Below are 15795 nucleotides of genomic sequence, written 5' to 3'. Positions count from 1 at the left end.
GATGCAACTGTGCCTTTCTAAATTGCTGTTACATAAGTGATGCATATGGTTCAATATAACACTGGCAAGAGTGCAGTACTGTCTATATTATGCTCTGTTTTACAACAAAAGCAATAAAGAAAGAAAAATGAAACTCTTTATCTTTGCTCTCGATGAAAACATCATCATCTTCATCGTTGTTTACACCATTTACTTCAGTGCCCAGGAAACCATCATCAACAATGACAAAGTCAACGAAAAAAATGATGTCGACGCCAGCATCAGCAGAAATTATGACAATCTACATATGGGCGTACCATAGAGAACATAGCAGATTACATGACCACCTGTATATCTTTCTTACATATCTGCAACTCCAACTGGAACACACTCGACTAAGTTGCTGCCTTTCTACTTCTTTTGTATTTTTTCCTGTTTTTTTATTATTTGTCAGTATTCTTGTGATCATTATTATTTATCACTGTGTTTATCATTTATTTGCTTCTTTCTTGAAAATTCAATAAAAACGATTTGAGATTTAAAAAAATGACAACGATCCAGTTAACAAGAACACAGTCGATGATCCCTTCATATACAAATCCGCCCACAACATTTTACAAGACCATGTCATCTTCTGCACTGATGACAACATTGTGAGTGAGAATGGATATATTGACAACACCCCAAAAAAACAAGAATAATCCTGATTTTCAATTAGGGTATTTCAGTGACAATAATGCCAAAACACACCTCGGCCAGTAAGGTTCTGCCATATCCACCACAGCATCATCTCGACATAGGAGTCTCAGAGGAAGAAGGGTCTTTCTGACTGGTATGCAGTTAAAAGTAAAATACAAGGACCCAGAAGATGAAGAAGTATACAGGAAGCAGGTATTTCCAACAAATCAGAGCAACATAGAGAACCCGGACATTAGAGGCTTTTACCAGTCTTTTTACCTGCATCATGATAATGATGAGGGATGGCAATACGGATTGGACTCATATGAACAAAAAATGTGGGAGGAGATAATGCGGGTGCCCTTACCCTTGGTCAAGGACCTGTGTCTTATGCTTACTGATTACTGTAAGGGCTTCCCAGATCCATCGCCTCCTAATCCTAAAAGACAGCCATTGAAACCTACAACTCCGTTGGGTTCCAGACCACAAATGAGACCAACAACACCTTTCACGCTGGCGCATTTACCACAGAGATGATGTCCAGTAACTCCTTTGGCACCTCAATCTATTCCGCTACCCTCTCTAGATACAAATAATGATCAGGCGGAAGGGCAGTTACTTAATACTCCTCAGTACTCTTCCCCAGAATGAGATGACTACATTGGGGTGTTGAAGCTAAATTAAACCCAATTGGAAACTGTATTTCATTGTTGGGACAAAACAAAACTGAGCTGTTTGCTGCCAACCAAAACCAGAAATACCAGTACTTTGCCAGCATGGCACTCTTGCCAGGGTTGTGGAGGGGGGATGCATTTTTGATAAATATGTCGGAGACCTGTGCTTAAGCACTTCCTCCAATTTCTTTGATTCCAAAACTGTTATTAAAAATGAGAAGTGAACCGTGTCTTCTCATTCAAATAGCACCATTGTGCCAAAAGCAGTACTGGTTCACCGTGTTACTTCTCTCGGAAAAGCCTCAAATACTGTTAAGCCACTCCAGAACTTGCAGCCTTGATGCAATGAGCAGATTCTCAATACAGATCCATGCTTTCTCAATTTTCCGGGTTGAAACCTAGATACAATCAATTTTAACTACCAGACATTCTTGAGGACTGTACATAAATCGTGTCCAGAGGGGTATATACTCATAAAACGTAACACAATAATATTGAAACGTTTTTGTATCTGGTGTACTGAGCCTCATTTGTATCGTATATCTCTTAACTTCCTCAACCAACATTACCGTATCCTAGCATTTAACAAGGTCTGGTCTGAGTTTCAGTCAGGGTTCATCTGGCTGTCATTTTATGTATGAAAAGTACACAGAGCTAACCATCCCTTTGACCTTTAAAGACTTGTTAGAGAGTTTCCTGAGAGTCTCTTTAGAGTCTTCCCCCAATAATACATTCTCCACCTCTATGGCAGCTAAATGTAGTGCTATCTAAGCTAATGAAGATACTTTTCTGCCAATAGATAGGGCTCAACTAAAGATTCTCTCCTGGAAGTAGCTCTTTTAGCCCTAACACCAGCTAGAAGAGTCAGTGAAAATCAAGCCTTTACAATCAAAGAACCATTCCTCCAGTTCAGTGAGGACAGAGTCATAATAGGGACAAACCTGCATTTTATACCTAAAGTACCGTCTGTTTTTTATCTGAACGAGCCAGTGATTTTTAAAACATATTTTCAAACCCCAAGTTCTGTGGCAGAAAGAGCATTTCATACATTGATGTTAAAAGATGTTTGAGGTTTTTATTTTGACACAATCAAGCAATTAGGAAGCCTGGCCAACCACTTGTGGCGTAATGTCACTCACGAAAAGAACAGTCCTTTGCGAAACAAAGTATAGCTCACAGGGTGTCTTCAGCTGTAGAATTTTGTCATAAAGAAGAAGGTCATCCTCATCAAGGGAAAGTGAAAGCCTATTTCAGAAACATGTCTACATCTACAGCCCAGTTCTGCAGTGAGTCCATTGTGGATATATGCATGGCAGCAACATGGAAAAACAGGCAACATTACTGTATAGATTCAACAGTACAAAGAGCTGTAGCAGTAGGGCAAGTGGTTTTGCGTCTTCTAGTTCAATAAAATAAGCTTGTTTAGCCTTTGTTACCCTCCAACCAGTGTATAATGCGGAATTTGAATTAATACTTGCTATTGTGATTCAATTATGTGATTCTATGAACGATCCAATATAATCGAAAACAGATTCTTACCTGTAATTGAAGTTCTCCAGTATTGGTATCTTTCTTACTTTCACAGTGTCCTTACCTCTACCTCAACTCAGGCTCACCTGTATACAAAAATGTGTTTAACATTTGAGCTTCCAAATCAGAACTATGGTGGCCTGGGTGGCAAGAGATGAAGACTGTGCTTTGCTCTGAGTAGCTGGGTTTTGGATCTTTAATAATTATGTGAATGCTGCTGTTGTAATTGTGTTAAAGCCTTTCTCTATATGTTAGCGTTGTAATACCTAATATGTTCACAATGAGACTCCCAGCTCAGTAGTGGGGATGAATCAAGGGCGTTAATCTTTTTGGTAAATCATCCTCTTCAAATCAAGGCCACAAGCAGAATTATGCAAAACCAGCTATTCTGCCTCTTGCCAGGTTTGTTGGAATAATGCATAGAATTCCTGCCTCATAAGAAATGAGCCAATGTAATTTGTCTTCTTGTGAATGGCCTTGCCCTCCCTTCTCTAATCTGGCTGCACGGCTTTTTTATGTACTGTACTGGATGTTGTTCACTCAACAAGGACGCGTAGCTGGTTCATAAGTAGTCTCTCACAGTCCGTGTCACATAGTGCAATAGCGTACCCACATTCTTTAGCAAGTTAACTTTCAATGGGCGGTGCAGTTGTTAAGCATTTCACCTTTAGCACATCTTTAATTAATTGTCTTTCCTTTCTATTAAAAGCCAGATGTCATGCATGCTGAGGGTCTCAGTGAAAATGAAGAGCGGGAAAGACTCAGAAAAGTCCTAAAGCAATTGGGAAAACTGAAATGTCCGAATGAGGTATGTATGATTTTTGACCACTGGAGTCTTAGGAGTGTTCTGTAGAAATGTTTTCATGGCAGGAGCTGTGAGGTAAATTCATTTTTGTGAATCAAGAGGGCATGCTGATGAAGTCCTTTTATACGTTGAATTTGGATTTCCCAGTGGTCTATGAAATAATGAATGGCCTCATATGTCCCAAATGTTTTTGAAGCCCTACTATTGCTGATCTTAGATGATCTTAGTGCCCCTTAAAAAGAACCTTGCAATGTAAAATAGGTTCAGATACTATGCACACTTGTTATACTTTTTTTTATAATGTTTTATATTGTAGGTATTCTGTATGGCATGCCTGTAATTCAACTTTCGTATTATTTCAAACAGCCCGCCCCATCTCACCTTTTGATTGTCTTAACCAACAGTTAAAAACACCTAAGGAGGAAGATTCAGAGTCTGACAAGGAACTGGGTGATTTAGTTTGGGAACAGAAAAACACAGAGTAAAATGCACATCATTTAAAATTGTTCAGGGTTCAGGCAGAAATGTGCATCCCGTGGCTTGAAAAATACTCTCCAAGTTGGATGCAGGTTGCGGAAAGTGTTTCTTTAGACATAAAAGCACAGCTTGGTAACTTGAACTTATTAAGGCCATAGTACTGCTGCATGTGCACACCATAGAGGGTTTCTTAAATAATACATTGCTGATCAGCAAACAGAACCCCTGGAAAATGTACTGTCGCATCTTGCCTTTCATTGAGAGTTGAGAGCTGGAAAGAGGTTGATATGGGATGATGCAAACGAGTTAAAGATAGGGTGATTGATTTAGATAAACACATCAACTGAATATAAAGTTTAGCTATATACCGTGTGGCATTGTGAACAAGTTCCAGATGAAATTTCACATATTCACCTTCAAGGCAAAAAGCAAAAACCAAAACCACAATTCCAATGAGAGTCCAGTTTGTTTAACACCTTGAAGCACCATTAAACTGCAGAGTCCCTACCCATGCTACAGGCAGATAAAAAAAAGAACTTGGATAACCCTGAGTACAACACACTCATCAACTCAGTCACCCATAGGTCTTAAGTCCATAAACATGTCTTGTGTGCGTGAGATCTAGAGTAGGTGCTGATATGTTTCGTGCTGCAGATACACAGCAGAAAACACTTTTATTACCTCAAAGTTTCTATCTTGGGATCTTCATAATTCATAACCTTTAAAACAATCCTTGTGGACAAGATGATTCCATAAAACACTTGAATACTTATATTTCAAAATAATTTTTATTTACTTTGTAATTATATGTTCTTGGCATGTGTAGCTGTAGATACAAATGCTCTCCATACTCTGGCCTTTTAGTGTTGGGTTCTGACGTGTGTAACTTGTTTTTCTTCAATGAAGTCTCGCTAGTCACGAGGTACATTGAATCCTCCTATGGCTGGTAAAGTGCAAGGGCATTGGCTCCATTGTTAGATTGATTTCTTCTCCCATCTGGGTCAGGCGTGTATCGCCAGGGCTCTGAGTTGATGCCACATGGCGCTCTTCGTCGGGTCCTCTTGAGTACTCCGTTTCTGATAGCTTCGGACAATTGTTTCTGCATTGCGTTTCTTCTCATCTGTGTTGTGGTACTTCAATCAGATCCATATCTTGGGGTTCGTCAGCACCCCTCTCGGACCTGTTCCTTCAGGTTTCACGCTCGACAATGTGAGCACCATGATGGAAAAAATGCCTTTTCATTACTGTTCACAGGGCCTCTCCAAGAACACGCATGCAGCTCAACAGGCAGTTTGCAACCTCTGCTTATTGTCGGATCATAACAAGACCTCCTGCTATGCATACCTCGCCTTGCGGGCCAAAGAGACTGTCCAATACCATCAAGACCGTTGGCTTGCTTGATTTGCCATGGAACAACGGCAAGACAAGGTTATCCTCAACATCAGACAGGATGTCAAAGAAGGGGTGGAAGCAGAGGCAAATGTCGAACAGGCTGCAGCCTTAAGCCCGAAACCCATGTTGCCCTTGAACTCTGAGACAACAGACCCATAGCCCACTCCGGACCAACAGCAGAAAACAGCAACCTTGAGTACCGGTTCCCACTATCAGGTCACCTACCACCCCTCTGAGGGTCAGGCGTCGAGCCAACAATCAGGGACACAGCCTTGCTTTCCACCATTGCATCCCAGTCATGATCGGCACCGCACTAAGGCTTCCATGCCGAAACAACTATCAACGCCATAATCGGCTTCAAAACCGAAACAGCCTTCGGCACCCAGTCAACCATCCATGACAGACTCCGGGATGAGGAACTGCAGATTCTACAACGTCTCCAACAAGAGTTGGACACGTATCAAAAAGACTGTTTACTAGGAAGCTTACCTTCGCAGAGAAGCTAGCACTGAAGCGTCTTCTACCTCCCATGCTGCAAAAGTATCAATATAGGGGCACCAGTCCGGTGCCCCCTTGACCTGCTTTACCGCATATTTCTCCTCCTCCTTCTCCTCCTCCTACCCCTCCACCACCTCCTGCCTGCTCCACCACAACATGGGGCAGGGAGCGCCTGACAGCGAATTAAAGAGGCCTGAGGTGGGCTCAGGACTTTTCAACTCCTTCCACGGTAGGCTCAACCCAATCATTCTATGGGGAGAGGAGTCCTCAACACGTAAACCCTTACAATGGCCAATTTTGATGCAGAACAATCGGACAATTATGGGAGTGTTCCCCCAGGTGACAACAACTCAACCTCTATCCTGCTAAGCCTTCCCTTCCGGAACATACCACCCCTTACCATGTAGCCATTCACATGGCAACCACCTTCCACAAGGTAGACCTGCACACCATTGCAGAGAAGGATGACTTCCTGATAGAAACGTTCACATACACTCAGCATTCTACTGTTTTTACCCATGCTCAAGGGGATGCTTTAGCCTATGCAGGATGTCTTAAAAAAAACTAGGATAGTCACCCGAGGTTTGACAAAAAATACAAGCCCTCTCTCACGGACTCACCTTCCGTCAGAGGTCAGCTCCCATAACATTCATTGGTTGTGCTCACCTCGCGAAAACGGGAAAACACACAGGGTACTGGTGGTGCATCGCCGCCTGACAAAGAAAGTACGAAAATCGATGTGGTAGAGAAACTAGTTGCTGCACAATCTGCTACCCATTGGCAGATCGCGTTTTTTTGTCTAGGTACAATTGAGCCTAGCTTTCCCTACCTCGCACCCAAAACTTGAAATTACCTCCCTCTACACATATGAGCCTATTCTTCACTTCTAGAACTCCATTAGAAGCTGAAGACTTGACTCTTCAACTAATTTCCAGCAGACGACTTACACACCTGCTCTAGCGCCTGGATACTGTTCGGGTGATAAGCTGTGCATTACAAATCCAAATAACGTGACATCGAGCCCAGTTGGACAAGATAGGAGACCAGGTCCAGCACCTCATGGATCAGTAGAAACAACCGGCACAGGAGATTGTAGCAGAAGGGCAAACAGTCTCTAGTACCACGAATGTGCTCTGGACGTGGCTGACACTCCCACCAGAGGAATTAACTCTAGTGTCTTAATCCCCAGGCATGCTTGGCTCCATGTCTCTGGCTTTAAGCCAGAAGTCCAGCAGCATCTGATCAACATGTCCTTTGAAGGGAAACACCTCTTTGGGCCTCAAGTTGATCAGATGCTTGAAAACAATCAAAAAAAGTCACAATCACGGACAAAAAAATGGGAACTCTCCAGTTTCAAACGCCCGTGCAACTTTTTATCACTTACAATTTTGTGGCGGCACCAAAGCCACCTCCTTCACGGCGTTTACCTCCTTACAGAGGCAACAGCCTCAAGCCTCCCGGGGTTATTCCAAGGTTGCATATAGGGCAGTGCATAATTGGATCCGGTGGTTGCCAGTGGGGTGCACCAGCACTTATTTTTGGGTACTGGCACTTATTTGCTGACATCAGACATTTCCAGAGAACAACAGAGGAAGAAACAAACAAAACGAAAAGACTGAGGAAAAGAAATACTTTAGGTCCATCACCAAGAGAGAAAGCAGAAACTTGTAAGAGTGAGATAACGTGGCAGGGAGTTCCTGGCAGCGAGTTAAAGAAGCCTGAGGTGGACTGCTCACCATTGCTTTTTGTCTCTGACATTTCATATAGCACCAGCCCCGTGTGTCTGAGCAGCGCTTTGGACACCAGCACTTATTATTTTACAAAAAAAGCACTGAAATGGGCGAACAATTCCAAGGGTCGGGTTAGAGGTGGGGCGTCTAAGGAAGCAGCACTCACAAAACAGTAAATCCCTCTACTTTCCTCCCCATCACACAACACCAGCCGAGGAATGCCTACAGGGGTTTCTCGCTCAATGGCAAAACATCACCAAAATCCAACGCCTTCTGTCTTTTGTAGAGCAAGGTTACTGCCTGGAACCAACGCCAAATTTTCCTCCACCCCCGCAAACACACTCTCTCACCAGAACACCAGTGACTTGTCCAGAGGAAGTAGACATGCTGTTACTCAAGGGGGCCATAGAACCTGTGCCGCCAGAACAACACAGCAAAGGGGTGTACTCCCTGTACATTCTGATCTGCGAGAAAGACAGGTCCATCAGGCCCATACTAGACCTCAGGTCCCTCAACAAGTACATCCTATGGGAGCATTTCCACATGGTCACGCTCCAGGATGTCATTCCACTATTGCAGCAAGGTGACTTCATGGTCCCCCTCAACCTAAAGGACCCCTATTTTCGTATTCCGATCCACCCTGTACATTGGCTCTACCTCAGGCTTCTGGTAAGTGGATAGCACTTTCAATTCAGTGTTCTGCCCTTCAGGGTAACTATGGCTCCCAGTTCCTTTACCAAGTGTCTTGCAGTGGTAGCCACTCATCTATGGAGCAACGACATCTATGTTTCCCCATACATCAACAACTGGTTGTTACAAAGTGCATGCAAATAGCAGTGCTTAGCCCACACTCACATCACCATAGGTCTCCTCCACAAACTAGGTTTTTCTTGTAGGGGATTTCCATGTATAGTCATTAGCGTAAAATAGTCCTGCCCGCCTGCAGGGACCCCGGAGCACTCTTAAGTGCTCAAGTTCACCTTTCTTCAGGAAGGCCTACATAGTCAATTAAAAATGTTATAATGCAGTTTATAGGATTAGGCTACCGTGGTCAAAATCCTTCATCTTGCTGAAACAAAAGAGAAATAGGCCCACGAGACATGCATTTCATGCATGAAAATTTTTTAGCGTAACAGAGAAAAACCCTCACAAATCCCTTTTGTCAAGTAAGAAAAGGATGAAGGTGTGCCGGACAGTTTAGTCTATTGGCTGTCATTATAGAGGAAGAAAAAAGGAGACTATGTCTTTAAGAATCCTGGGACCGGACCCGTGGAGCATTGAACTCGACCTTTTTAGGTTTTTTTCTTCAAAAATTAGAGTTATATATCTGTGATTTCAGCTTCACTTGACATCTTTCGCCTTCCTCTTATAGTTTTTGTCTTTTTCTGACAGGAACTGAGGCATTTTTCTGTTAAAATGCCTTCTCTGTTTGACAAATGTCCTCGCTGTGGCAGGAAAAAGGCCAAAACAGACCCCCATGAGGTCTGTATAATCTGCCTGCCTTCTTCACACCTTCCTGCCTCGTGTGATATCTGCAAGATATTTTCCAGGTGCACCCTGCCTGACAGGGAGCAAATTTGCCTTCAAGGGAGAGAAGAAAGACGATGCCAGCAAGAAGCCAGCGGGACCTCTGAGCTAGGGGAAGGTCAGTCTGTCACCAGGACTCTTCCCTCACCCTCCAGTGGAGGTGGAAGGTCTGAGGGATGTTTTTCAGAGAGAAAACCCTATCGGTCCCGGTCAATGTCGAGGAGATAGACGTTGAGAGGAGGTACGGCGCCAACATGTTCGCCGTCGTTGGCTGGCTCGATGTCGCACAAACATCGTTGCTCAACATCAAGACATCCGCGCCCGCTGTCGAGGAGTGCATCGACGTTGATGGACTCCGACTCGCCATCACCACGAAGGGAACGATCGGCGTCGAGGTCCAAATGACAATGTGCAGGATCGACATCGAGAAGCAGATCGACGTCAAAGCTTAGACACAGGAGACAGAGGCCGACATTGAGAAGTCTATCGACGTTGAGGAGACCACAGGAATAACATCCCATTAGCAGATATTTGCAAAGCTGCTACATAGAGGTCAGTCCACATGTTCACTAGGCATTACTGTCTTGAATCTGATGCTAGCACAGGTGCCCAAGAAGGACAGGCTTCCCTCAGAAATCTCTTTGCCTGACCCTCTCTTCTAGTTATTGTTGTGTCTACTCCGCCGCGCTCAGGGTAATGAGCTTGCTACTCTATTCTACACTTATGACAATACATGGAAATCCCCTACGAGAGAAGATACAGTTTGTTACCTGTAACTCCAGTTCTCTCGTAGGGGTATTTCCGTGATAGTCATAAGCAACCCTCCCTCCTCCCCACTGGATTAGACAAACAGTTTGATGCTCCTATATATAAAGCAAATAGAACTGCCTATAAAAGGAACTGAGGTAACTGCCTCTGGCGGAGCATGATGGGATACTGGAGGTCCCAGGATGCTTAAAGACACAGTCTCCTTTTTTCTTCCTTTATAATGACATCCTATGGACTACACTGTCCTGCACGCCTTCATCCTTTTCTTACTTGACAAAAGCGGTTTGTGAGGGATTTTTTCTGTTATCTTTAAAAACTGTCTTGCATGTCCACTGGGTTTATTTCCCTTTTGTTTCAACGGGATGAAGGAGTTTTACCACTGTAGCCTAATCCGATAGGCTGCATTAAAACATTCTTAAGTGGCTATGCAGGCTTTCTTAAAGAAAGGCGAACTTCAGCACTTAGAAAGATATCTTGGAAAAAGTACTCCTGGGTCCCCACAGGCGACGGGACTATTCTACGCTTTTGACTATCATGGAAATTCCCTTACGAGAGAACAGGAGTTACAGGTTAGAAACTATACCGTCTCAATCAACGTGGGCAAGTCCCACCTCCAACCCCTACAAATATACCTCTTTCTATGAGCAATTCTAAACACAGTAACCAGCCCCGCACAGGTCCAAGCCTTCCAGCTCCTGCTGCCTCTTTTTCAGCCAAATCTCAGCGACAAGTGAGAACAGTAAAGCGCCTCCTCGACATGATGGCCCCCTGCATAGCCACCATTCCTCACGCCCAATTACACAAGCATCCGCTTCAGGAGTGCTTAGTGGCACAATGGTCACTAGCGGAGGGTCTATGGAAGGATCTAGTGTTGATTTGGGCCAGCACCCATCGTTCTCTGCAGTGGTGGAACAGCAACAATCCTTTGCAGGGCAGACTTTTTCTAGACCCAGTCCCCCAGATGGCCATCACCACGGATGCCTCTCTCACAGGCTGGGGGTTGCATCTGCAGGACATAACAGTTCAGAGTCTGTGGACACCCCTTCAACAAGCCTTCCACATAAACTATCTGGAGTTACTAGTAGCCTGATTGGCTCTGAAAGCTTTCTTCTGCCATGTACATCACAAAACAGTCTTGGTCAAAACAGACAACATGACTGCCATGTAAACAGGGGGCATGCACTCTCCCAAACTCTTGGCATTAGGGCAAAGCATTTGGCGTTGGGTGGTCCCCCACAGTGTACATCTGCTAGTGGAGTACCTTCCGGGAGTGGACAACAACTTCACAGACCTGTTCAGCAGGATACAGCAACAAGTCCACTTGTGAGAACTCCACCCCCAAGTTGTTCTCCCATACTTACAACCTTGGAGGTTTCCCAACATAGATTTGTTCTCAAACCGCCCAAAAATCTAAATGCCAAGCTTCGCCTCCAGGTTTCCACACCCACAGTCCATGGGCAATGCACTATCGATAAACTGGTCAGGGTTATTTGCCTACACTTTTCTGCCTCTCCAACCCCTTCCAGACATGGTTCAGAGGCTACGGCAGACTTCTGTCACCATCAGCTTGGTAGCTCTCACGTGGCCCAGGCAGCTGTGGTTCACAACCCTCCTCAAATTGTTCGTGTTCTCTCAAGAGAAGCTCCCCAACAGGTCAGAACATCTCACTTAACACCAGGGCACAGTCAGGCATCTTAACCCCACGCAGCTCAACCTATCGATCTGGCTCCTGAGGTCCTAGAGTTTGGGTATCTCAATCTACCAGTTGAGTGTATGTCCATCCTCAAAGAGGCTCGTCATCCCACTACCCGACCCTGCTATGCAGCTAAGTGGAAGAAGTTCATCCACAATTGCCTCTCCAAACACATAGATCCACTCAAGCCCGCAGTGAAAGACATTGTCTGCTACCTTCTTCACTTACAAAGCTTAGGACTGGCTTACACTCCCATTCGCTTATGTTTAGCTGAAGTAGCATCATACCTGCAAAACAGGGAACACTCTTCATTATTCAGAGTCACAGTCATTAAAGCCTTTATAGAAGAACTTAAGAGGGTTATCCCCAACCCAGTAACCCACAGCCCCCTACTGGAACCTTAATGTTGCCCTCAGTAAGTTCATGGGACCCCTTTAGACACCCTTCACACTTGCCATCTCTAGTTCTTGTCATGTAAGATTGTGTTTTAGCAACAATTACTTCCCTTAGATGGGTGAGCGAGATTCAATCTCTTAAGCTGGAAGGATCTTTTTTCAAGGTACACGCTGCCCAGGTAATCTTTAGAACTAACCCAAAGTTTCTGCCTTAGGCAGGCTCTCCTTTCCACCTCAACCAAACAATTGAACTCCTGGTGTTGTTTCCACATCCAGATTAATTAGCTGAGAGAGCCCTTGAACAAACTAGTCCAGTGGTTACCAACCTTTAGACTCTTGAGCCACTACCGGAAGCCAGGGACTCTCAAGCAATATGTATGATTTACATTTCAAACATTAAAATAAGTACACACTAAACAAATACTCAGATTACTAAAGATGTATTACTTTATATTGAAAAAATATGCAAAGGGGGGCTGTGGTGGGCTCTCCCCCCAAGATAATTTGGGAAACAATGAGGCATTCTACTACACATTTGTCATTTATTTATTTAATTGTATTAGCTTTTAAAGCATAGTAAATGATAACCTTACAGTGCACCAGCATTTGGCAATCTTTACTAAGGCTCTTCACTTATTCCCTCACTATCACCATCCAACAGTGCCTCTCATCTCCCCATAGCCCCTCTCTCACATGTATTTCATTTGTTTTATAGCACCTCTTATACCAGTGTACGGTGTCTGAGCACTTTACATCACACACATAAATACACACACATACACATAAATCATACGTGTGTAAATCAGTGTATAGAAAATTTTACATATAGCAAATGGGTCTGCAAGGTGTAGGATTCACATGTCATCTATACTGGTAGGCATTTTTAAGAGTGATTGGTCTGGAGATGCACAAACTCAGGATTCAGAACATAACACAGTGGTTAGCGTTGACTTTAGTAATAAGAATGTATTTCTACCCAAACAAACCTTTTTATAGCAGCATCAGGATATTGAAAGACTGGGAAAAAACATAACTTACTAACTTGTACCATTCAGTTCGCATGCAGCTCTTTGATGGCAGTTCATAGCTCACTGTGCTGATTACGATTGTAACTTATGAACGGCACAGTAACAACAGAATCTCTGTTGCAAAAGCAGTAACCCACTGAGCTATGCACATAAAATACTGTTCTTTAAAATGCATGGAATAAATTCTTTGCAGCAGGTATATTTACAATCTGCGCTACCATGATTAGTCAACACTGCCACTAGACAAAACTCCCAGCTCTCTCAATCAGGTACATTATTCACGGGAGTTATCTTGACACTTTTATTGTTGCCCGAAAACTGCTGGTTACACAAGGCAATTTGCAGTGCTTTTATAACTGTGCTGCCAGACCCCCTGAGAATGTGTCACGGACCCCTGGGGGTCCGCCAGCCACACTTTGGGAAACGCTGCACTAGAAGTAAAGAGGGCCCTTATGTACTATATTGATAGGACCAAAATGTTTTAGAAAAATTACCAACTTTTTGTGCCTTACACTGAAACACACAAAAGCACTGCCATTTCCAGAAATAGCTTGCTGTCTAGTCAAGTACATTCAAACATGCTATACTAAGGCCAAAATACACCTCCTGGTTCCGCCCAGGAATTTCTACCTGTAAAGACGCAGCACCCATGGCCTTTCTGTGTAATATCCCATTAGCTGATATCTGTAAGGCAAATACCTGGTCCACACCACACACGTTCACCAAACAATACTGTGTGAATGTCCTAGCATACCAGAAAGCTCAAGTGGGCCAGGATGTATTTCATAAACTTTTTCAGTCTTCTGCAACATCCGCTGGCTAGCCACCACTTAGGGGAGAATTGCTTTACAGGCTATGCAGAGCATGTGTATTCACAGCTACACATGCCACAAACAGAAATGTTTACTTTACCCTGTAAGCATCTGTTTGTGGCTTTTATTGTTATAGATACAGATGCACCCACCCTCCTCTCCGGAAGCCTTTGGTGGTTGCAGATGCCTTTTTTTCTTTTACTTATCTTTCTTTCCTAATTTTGTCTTGCATAGTAATCTTCCTGCACTTGATGTGCTCTATCACCATCCTCACCACCGTGCAGGAAAACAATCTAACAATTGAGCCATTGCCCATGCGCATTATCAGTCATAGGAGGTGGCCCTATACCTTGTAACTCAAAAGACTTATTTGAAGAAAAACAAACTGTACACGTTCGAGCCTACAACAAAATGGCAGGTGTATGCAGAGCATGTGAACCTACAGTACTACATGCCACTAGCAGATGCTTACAGGGTAAGTAACATTTTCCTTTTGCAGTTGAGGTTCTCATAGCCTAAACAGAACATCTATCACTTCCGGATAGAAGCTTTCTATCACACACACACACACACACACTCTCTCTCTCACTCTCTCTCTCACTCTCACTCTCTCTCTCTCTCACTCTCTCTCTCGCTCTCCCTCCGTCCTTCTCTACCTACCTCTCTCCCTACCTCTCTCCCTTTTGAGATTTCTGAGTCTTTGGTATACTTTAATTCTTTGTTTTTGGTCTGAGGCATATTTTTTGGATTGTGTGGTCCAATAAACCTTTTTTTAACCGAGCATCAAGGCCTTGTTTTATTGTTATCCTCTTCACTCCTTTTGGATACGTCTAGGGTTTTGGCTTGTGACAGCATGTGAAACAATTTTCAGTGTGTTTCTGTTCGTGCTGTGAGTTGGCTAAGATGTTTTGGTGCCTTGCTGACAGTGGACTTTGCTTGATCTTTAGAAAAAAGATACTTAAAAATTCAGCAACTCTGTGAGCGCTTTGTATCAAAACTAAGAATGCTACACCAAAGAGTATACCAAAGAGTTAAAGGTAATTCAGAGCCACTGCAGAAAATTGGAACGCAGATGGCGACTTAAATACATTCAGACAGAGCGGACCAGTTTCAAGGCAGCCCTTAAAAATTACCATCAAAACATAACATAACAATATCCAAGAAATCGTACTTCACCGATATGCTTGAACAGGCCAACTCTAATCAAAAGCTATTTTTAATATTGTGAAATCCTTTTTAAACCCCGCATCACTCAAACATGAAATTCCCCCTTCACAGGCTCTCTGTGATCGCACCGCAGATATCTTTGAGGAAAAAGTCCAGCTGCTAAAAAAGACTCCCCCACCCCCCTCCCTCTTTGTCCCCTACTCACTTCAAGATTGCTCTGGACAGCAACCAACTCTCCCTCCAAGTGTTTCCCTGGACCAGGGAAAATGTGCTGTGTTGGTCCTTTTGGACCTATCAGTGGCTTTCGACACCGTCTCGCATGACATTCTCCTAGACCGTCTCGAAGCCTATGGCATTTCCCATCTTGCACTGGCCTGGTTAAAATCTTTTCTCCAAAATCGAAGGAAAGTCATTACCCTCGGGCAATATCAGTCAGCAGAAAAACCTCGGCTCTCCGGGGCCCCACAAAGCTCCATCCTCCGTCCAGTACTTTTTAATGCATATATGGCCCCACTAATCAGGTTAATTTCGTCCTTCAACATCAAGACCATATTATATTCGGATGACACTCAGTTGGTATTGGTCCTACACTGGCTGAGGAAAACCTCACGCAATGCCTCACAGCTGTCTTTCACTGGATGA

General features: G+C 43.7%; 1 protein-coding gene across 5 annotated transcripts in view; it reads left to right on the top strand.

Annotated features, from left to right (window-relative positions):
• The window catches only part of ZNF512B (zinc finger protein 512B), a 295003-nt gene that overhangs the window by 237695 nt on the left and 41513 nt on the right, over positions 1-15795 (top strand). For all 5 annotated transcript variants that reach the window (XM_085619660.1, XM_085619659.1, XM_085619657.1 and 2 more), the window contains one exon: positions 3571-3669. In XM_085619660.1, the coding sequence (XP_085475786.1) occupies positions 3571-3669 (99 nt within the window). The remainder of the gene's footprint in view (positions 1-3570; positions 3670-15795) is intronic.

The sequence above is a fragment of the Triturus cristatus genome, chromosome 7 (assembly GCF_964204655.1).
Source record: "Triturus cristatus chromosome 7, aTriCri1.1, whole genome shotgun sequence".
Classification (NCBI taxonomy): domain Eukaryota; kingdom Metazoa; phylum Chordata; class Amphibia; order Caudata; family Salamandridae; genus Triturus; species Triturus cristatus.
Note: the sequence above shows the minus strand (reverse complement) of the source record. Positions and strands in the feature narration are given on the sequence as shown.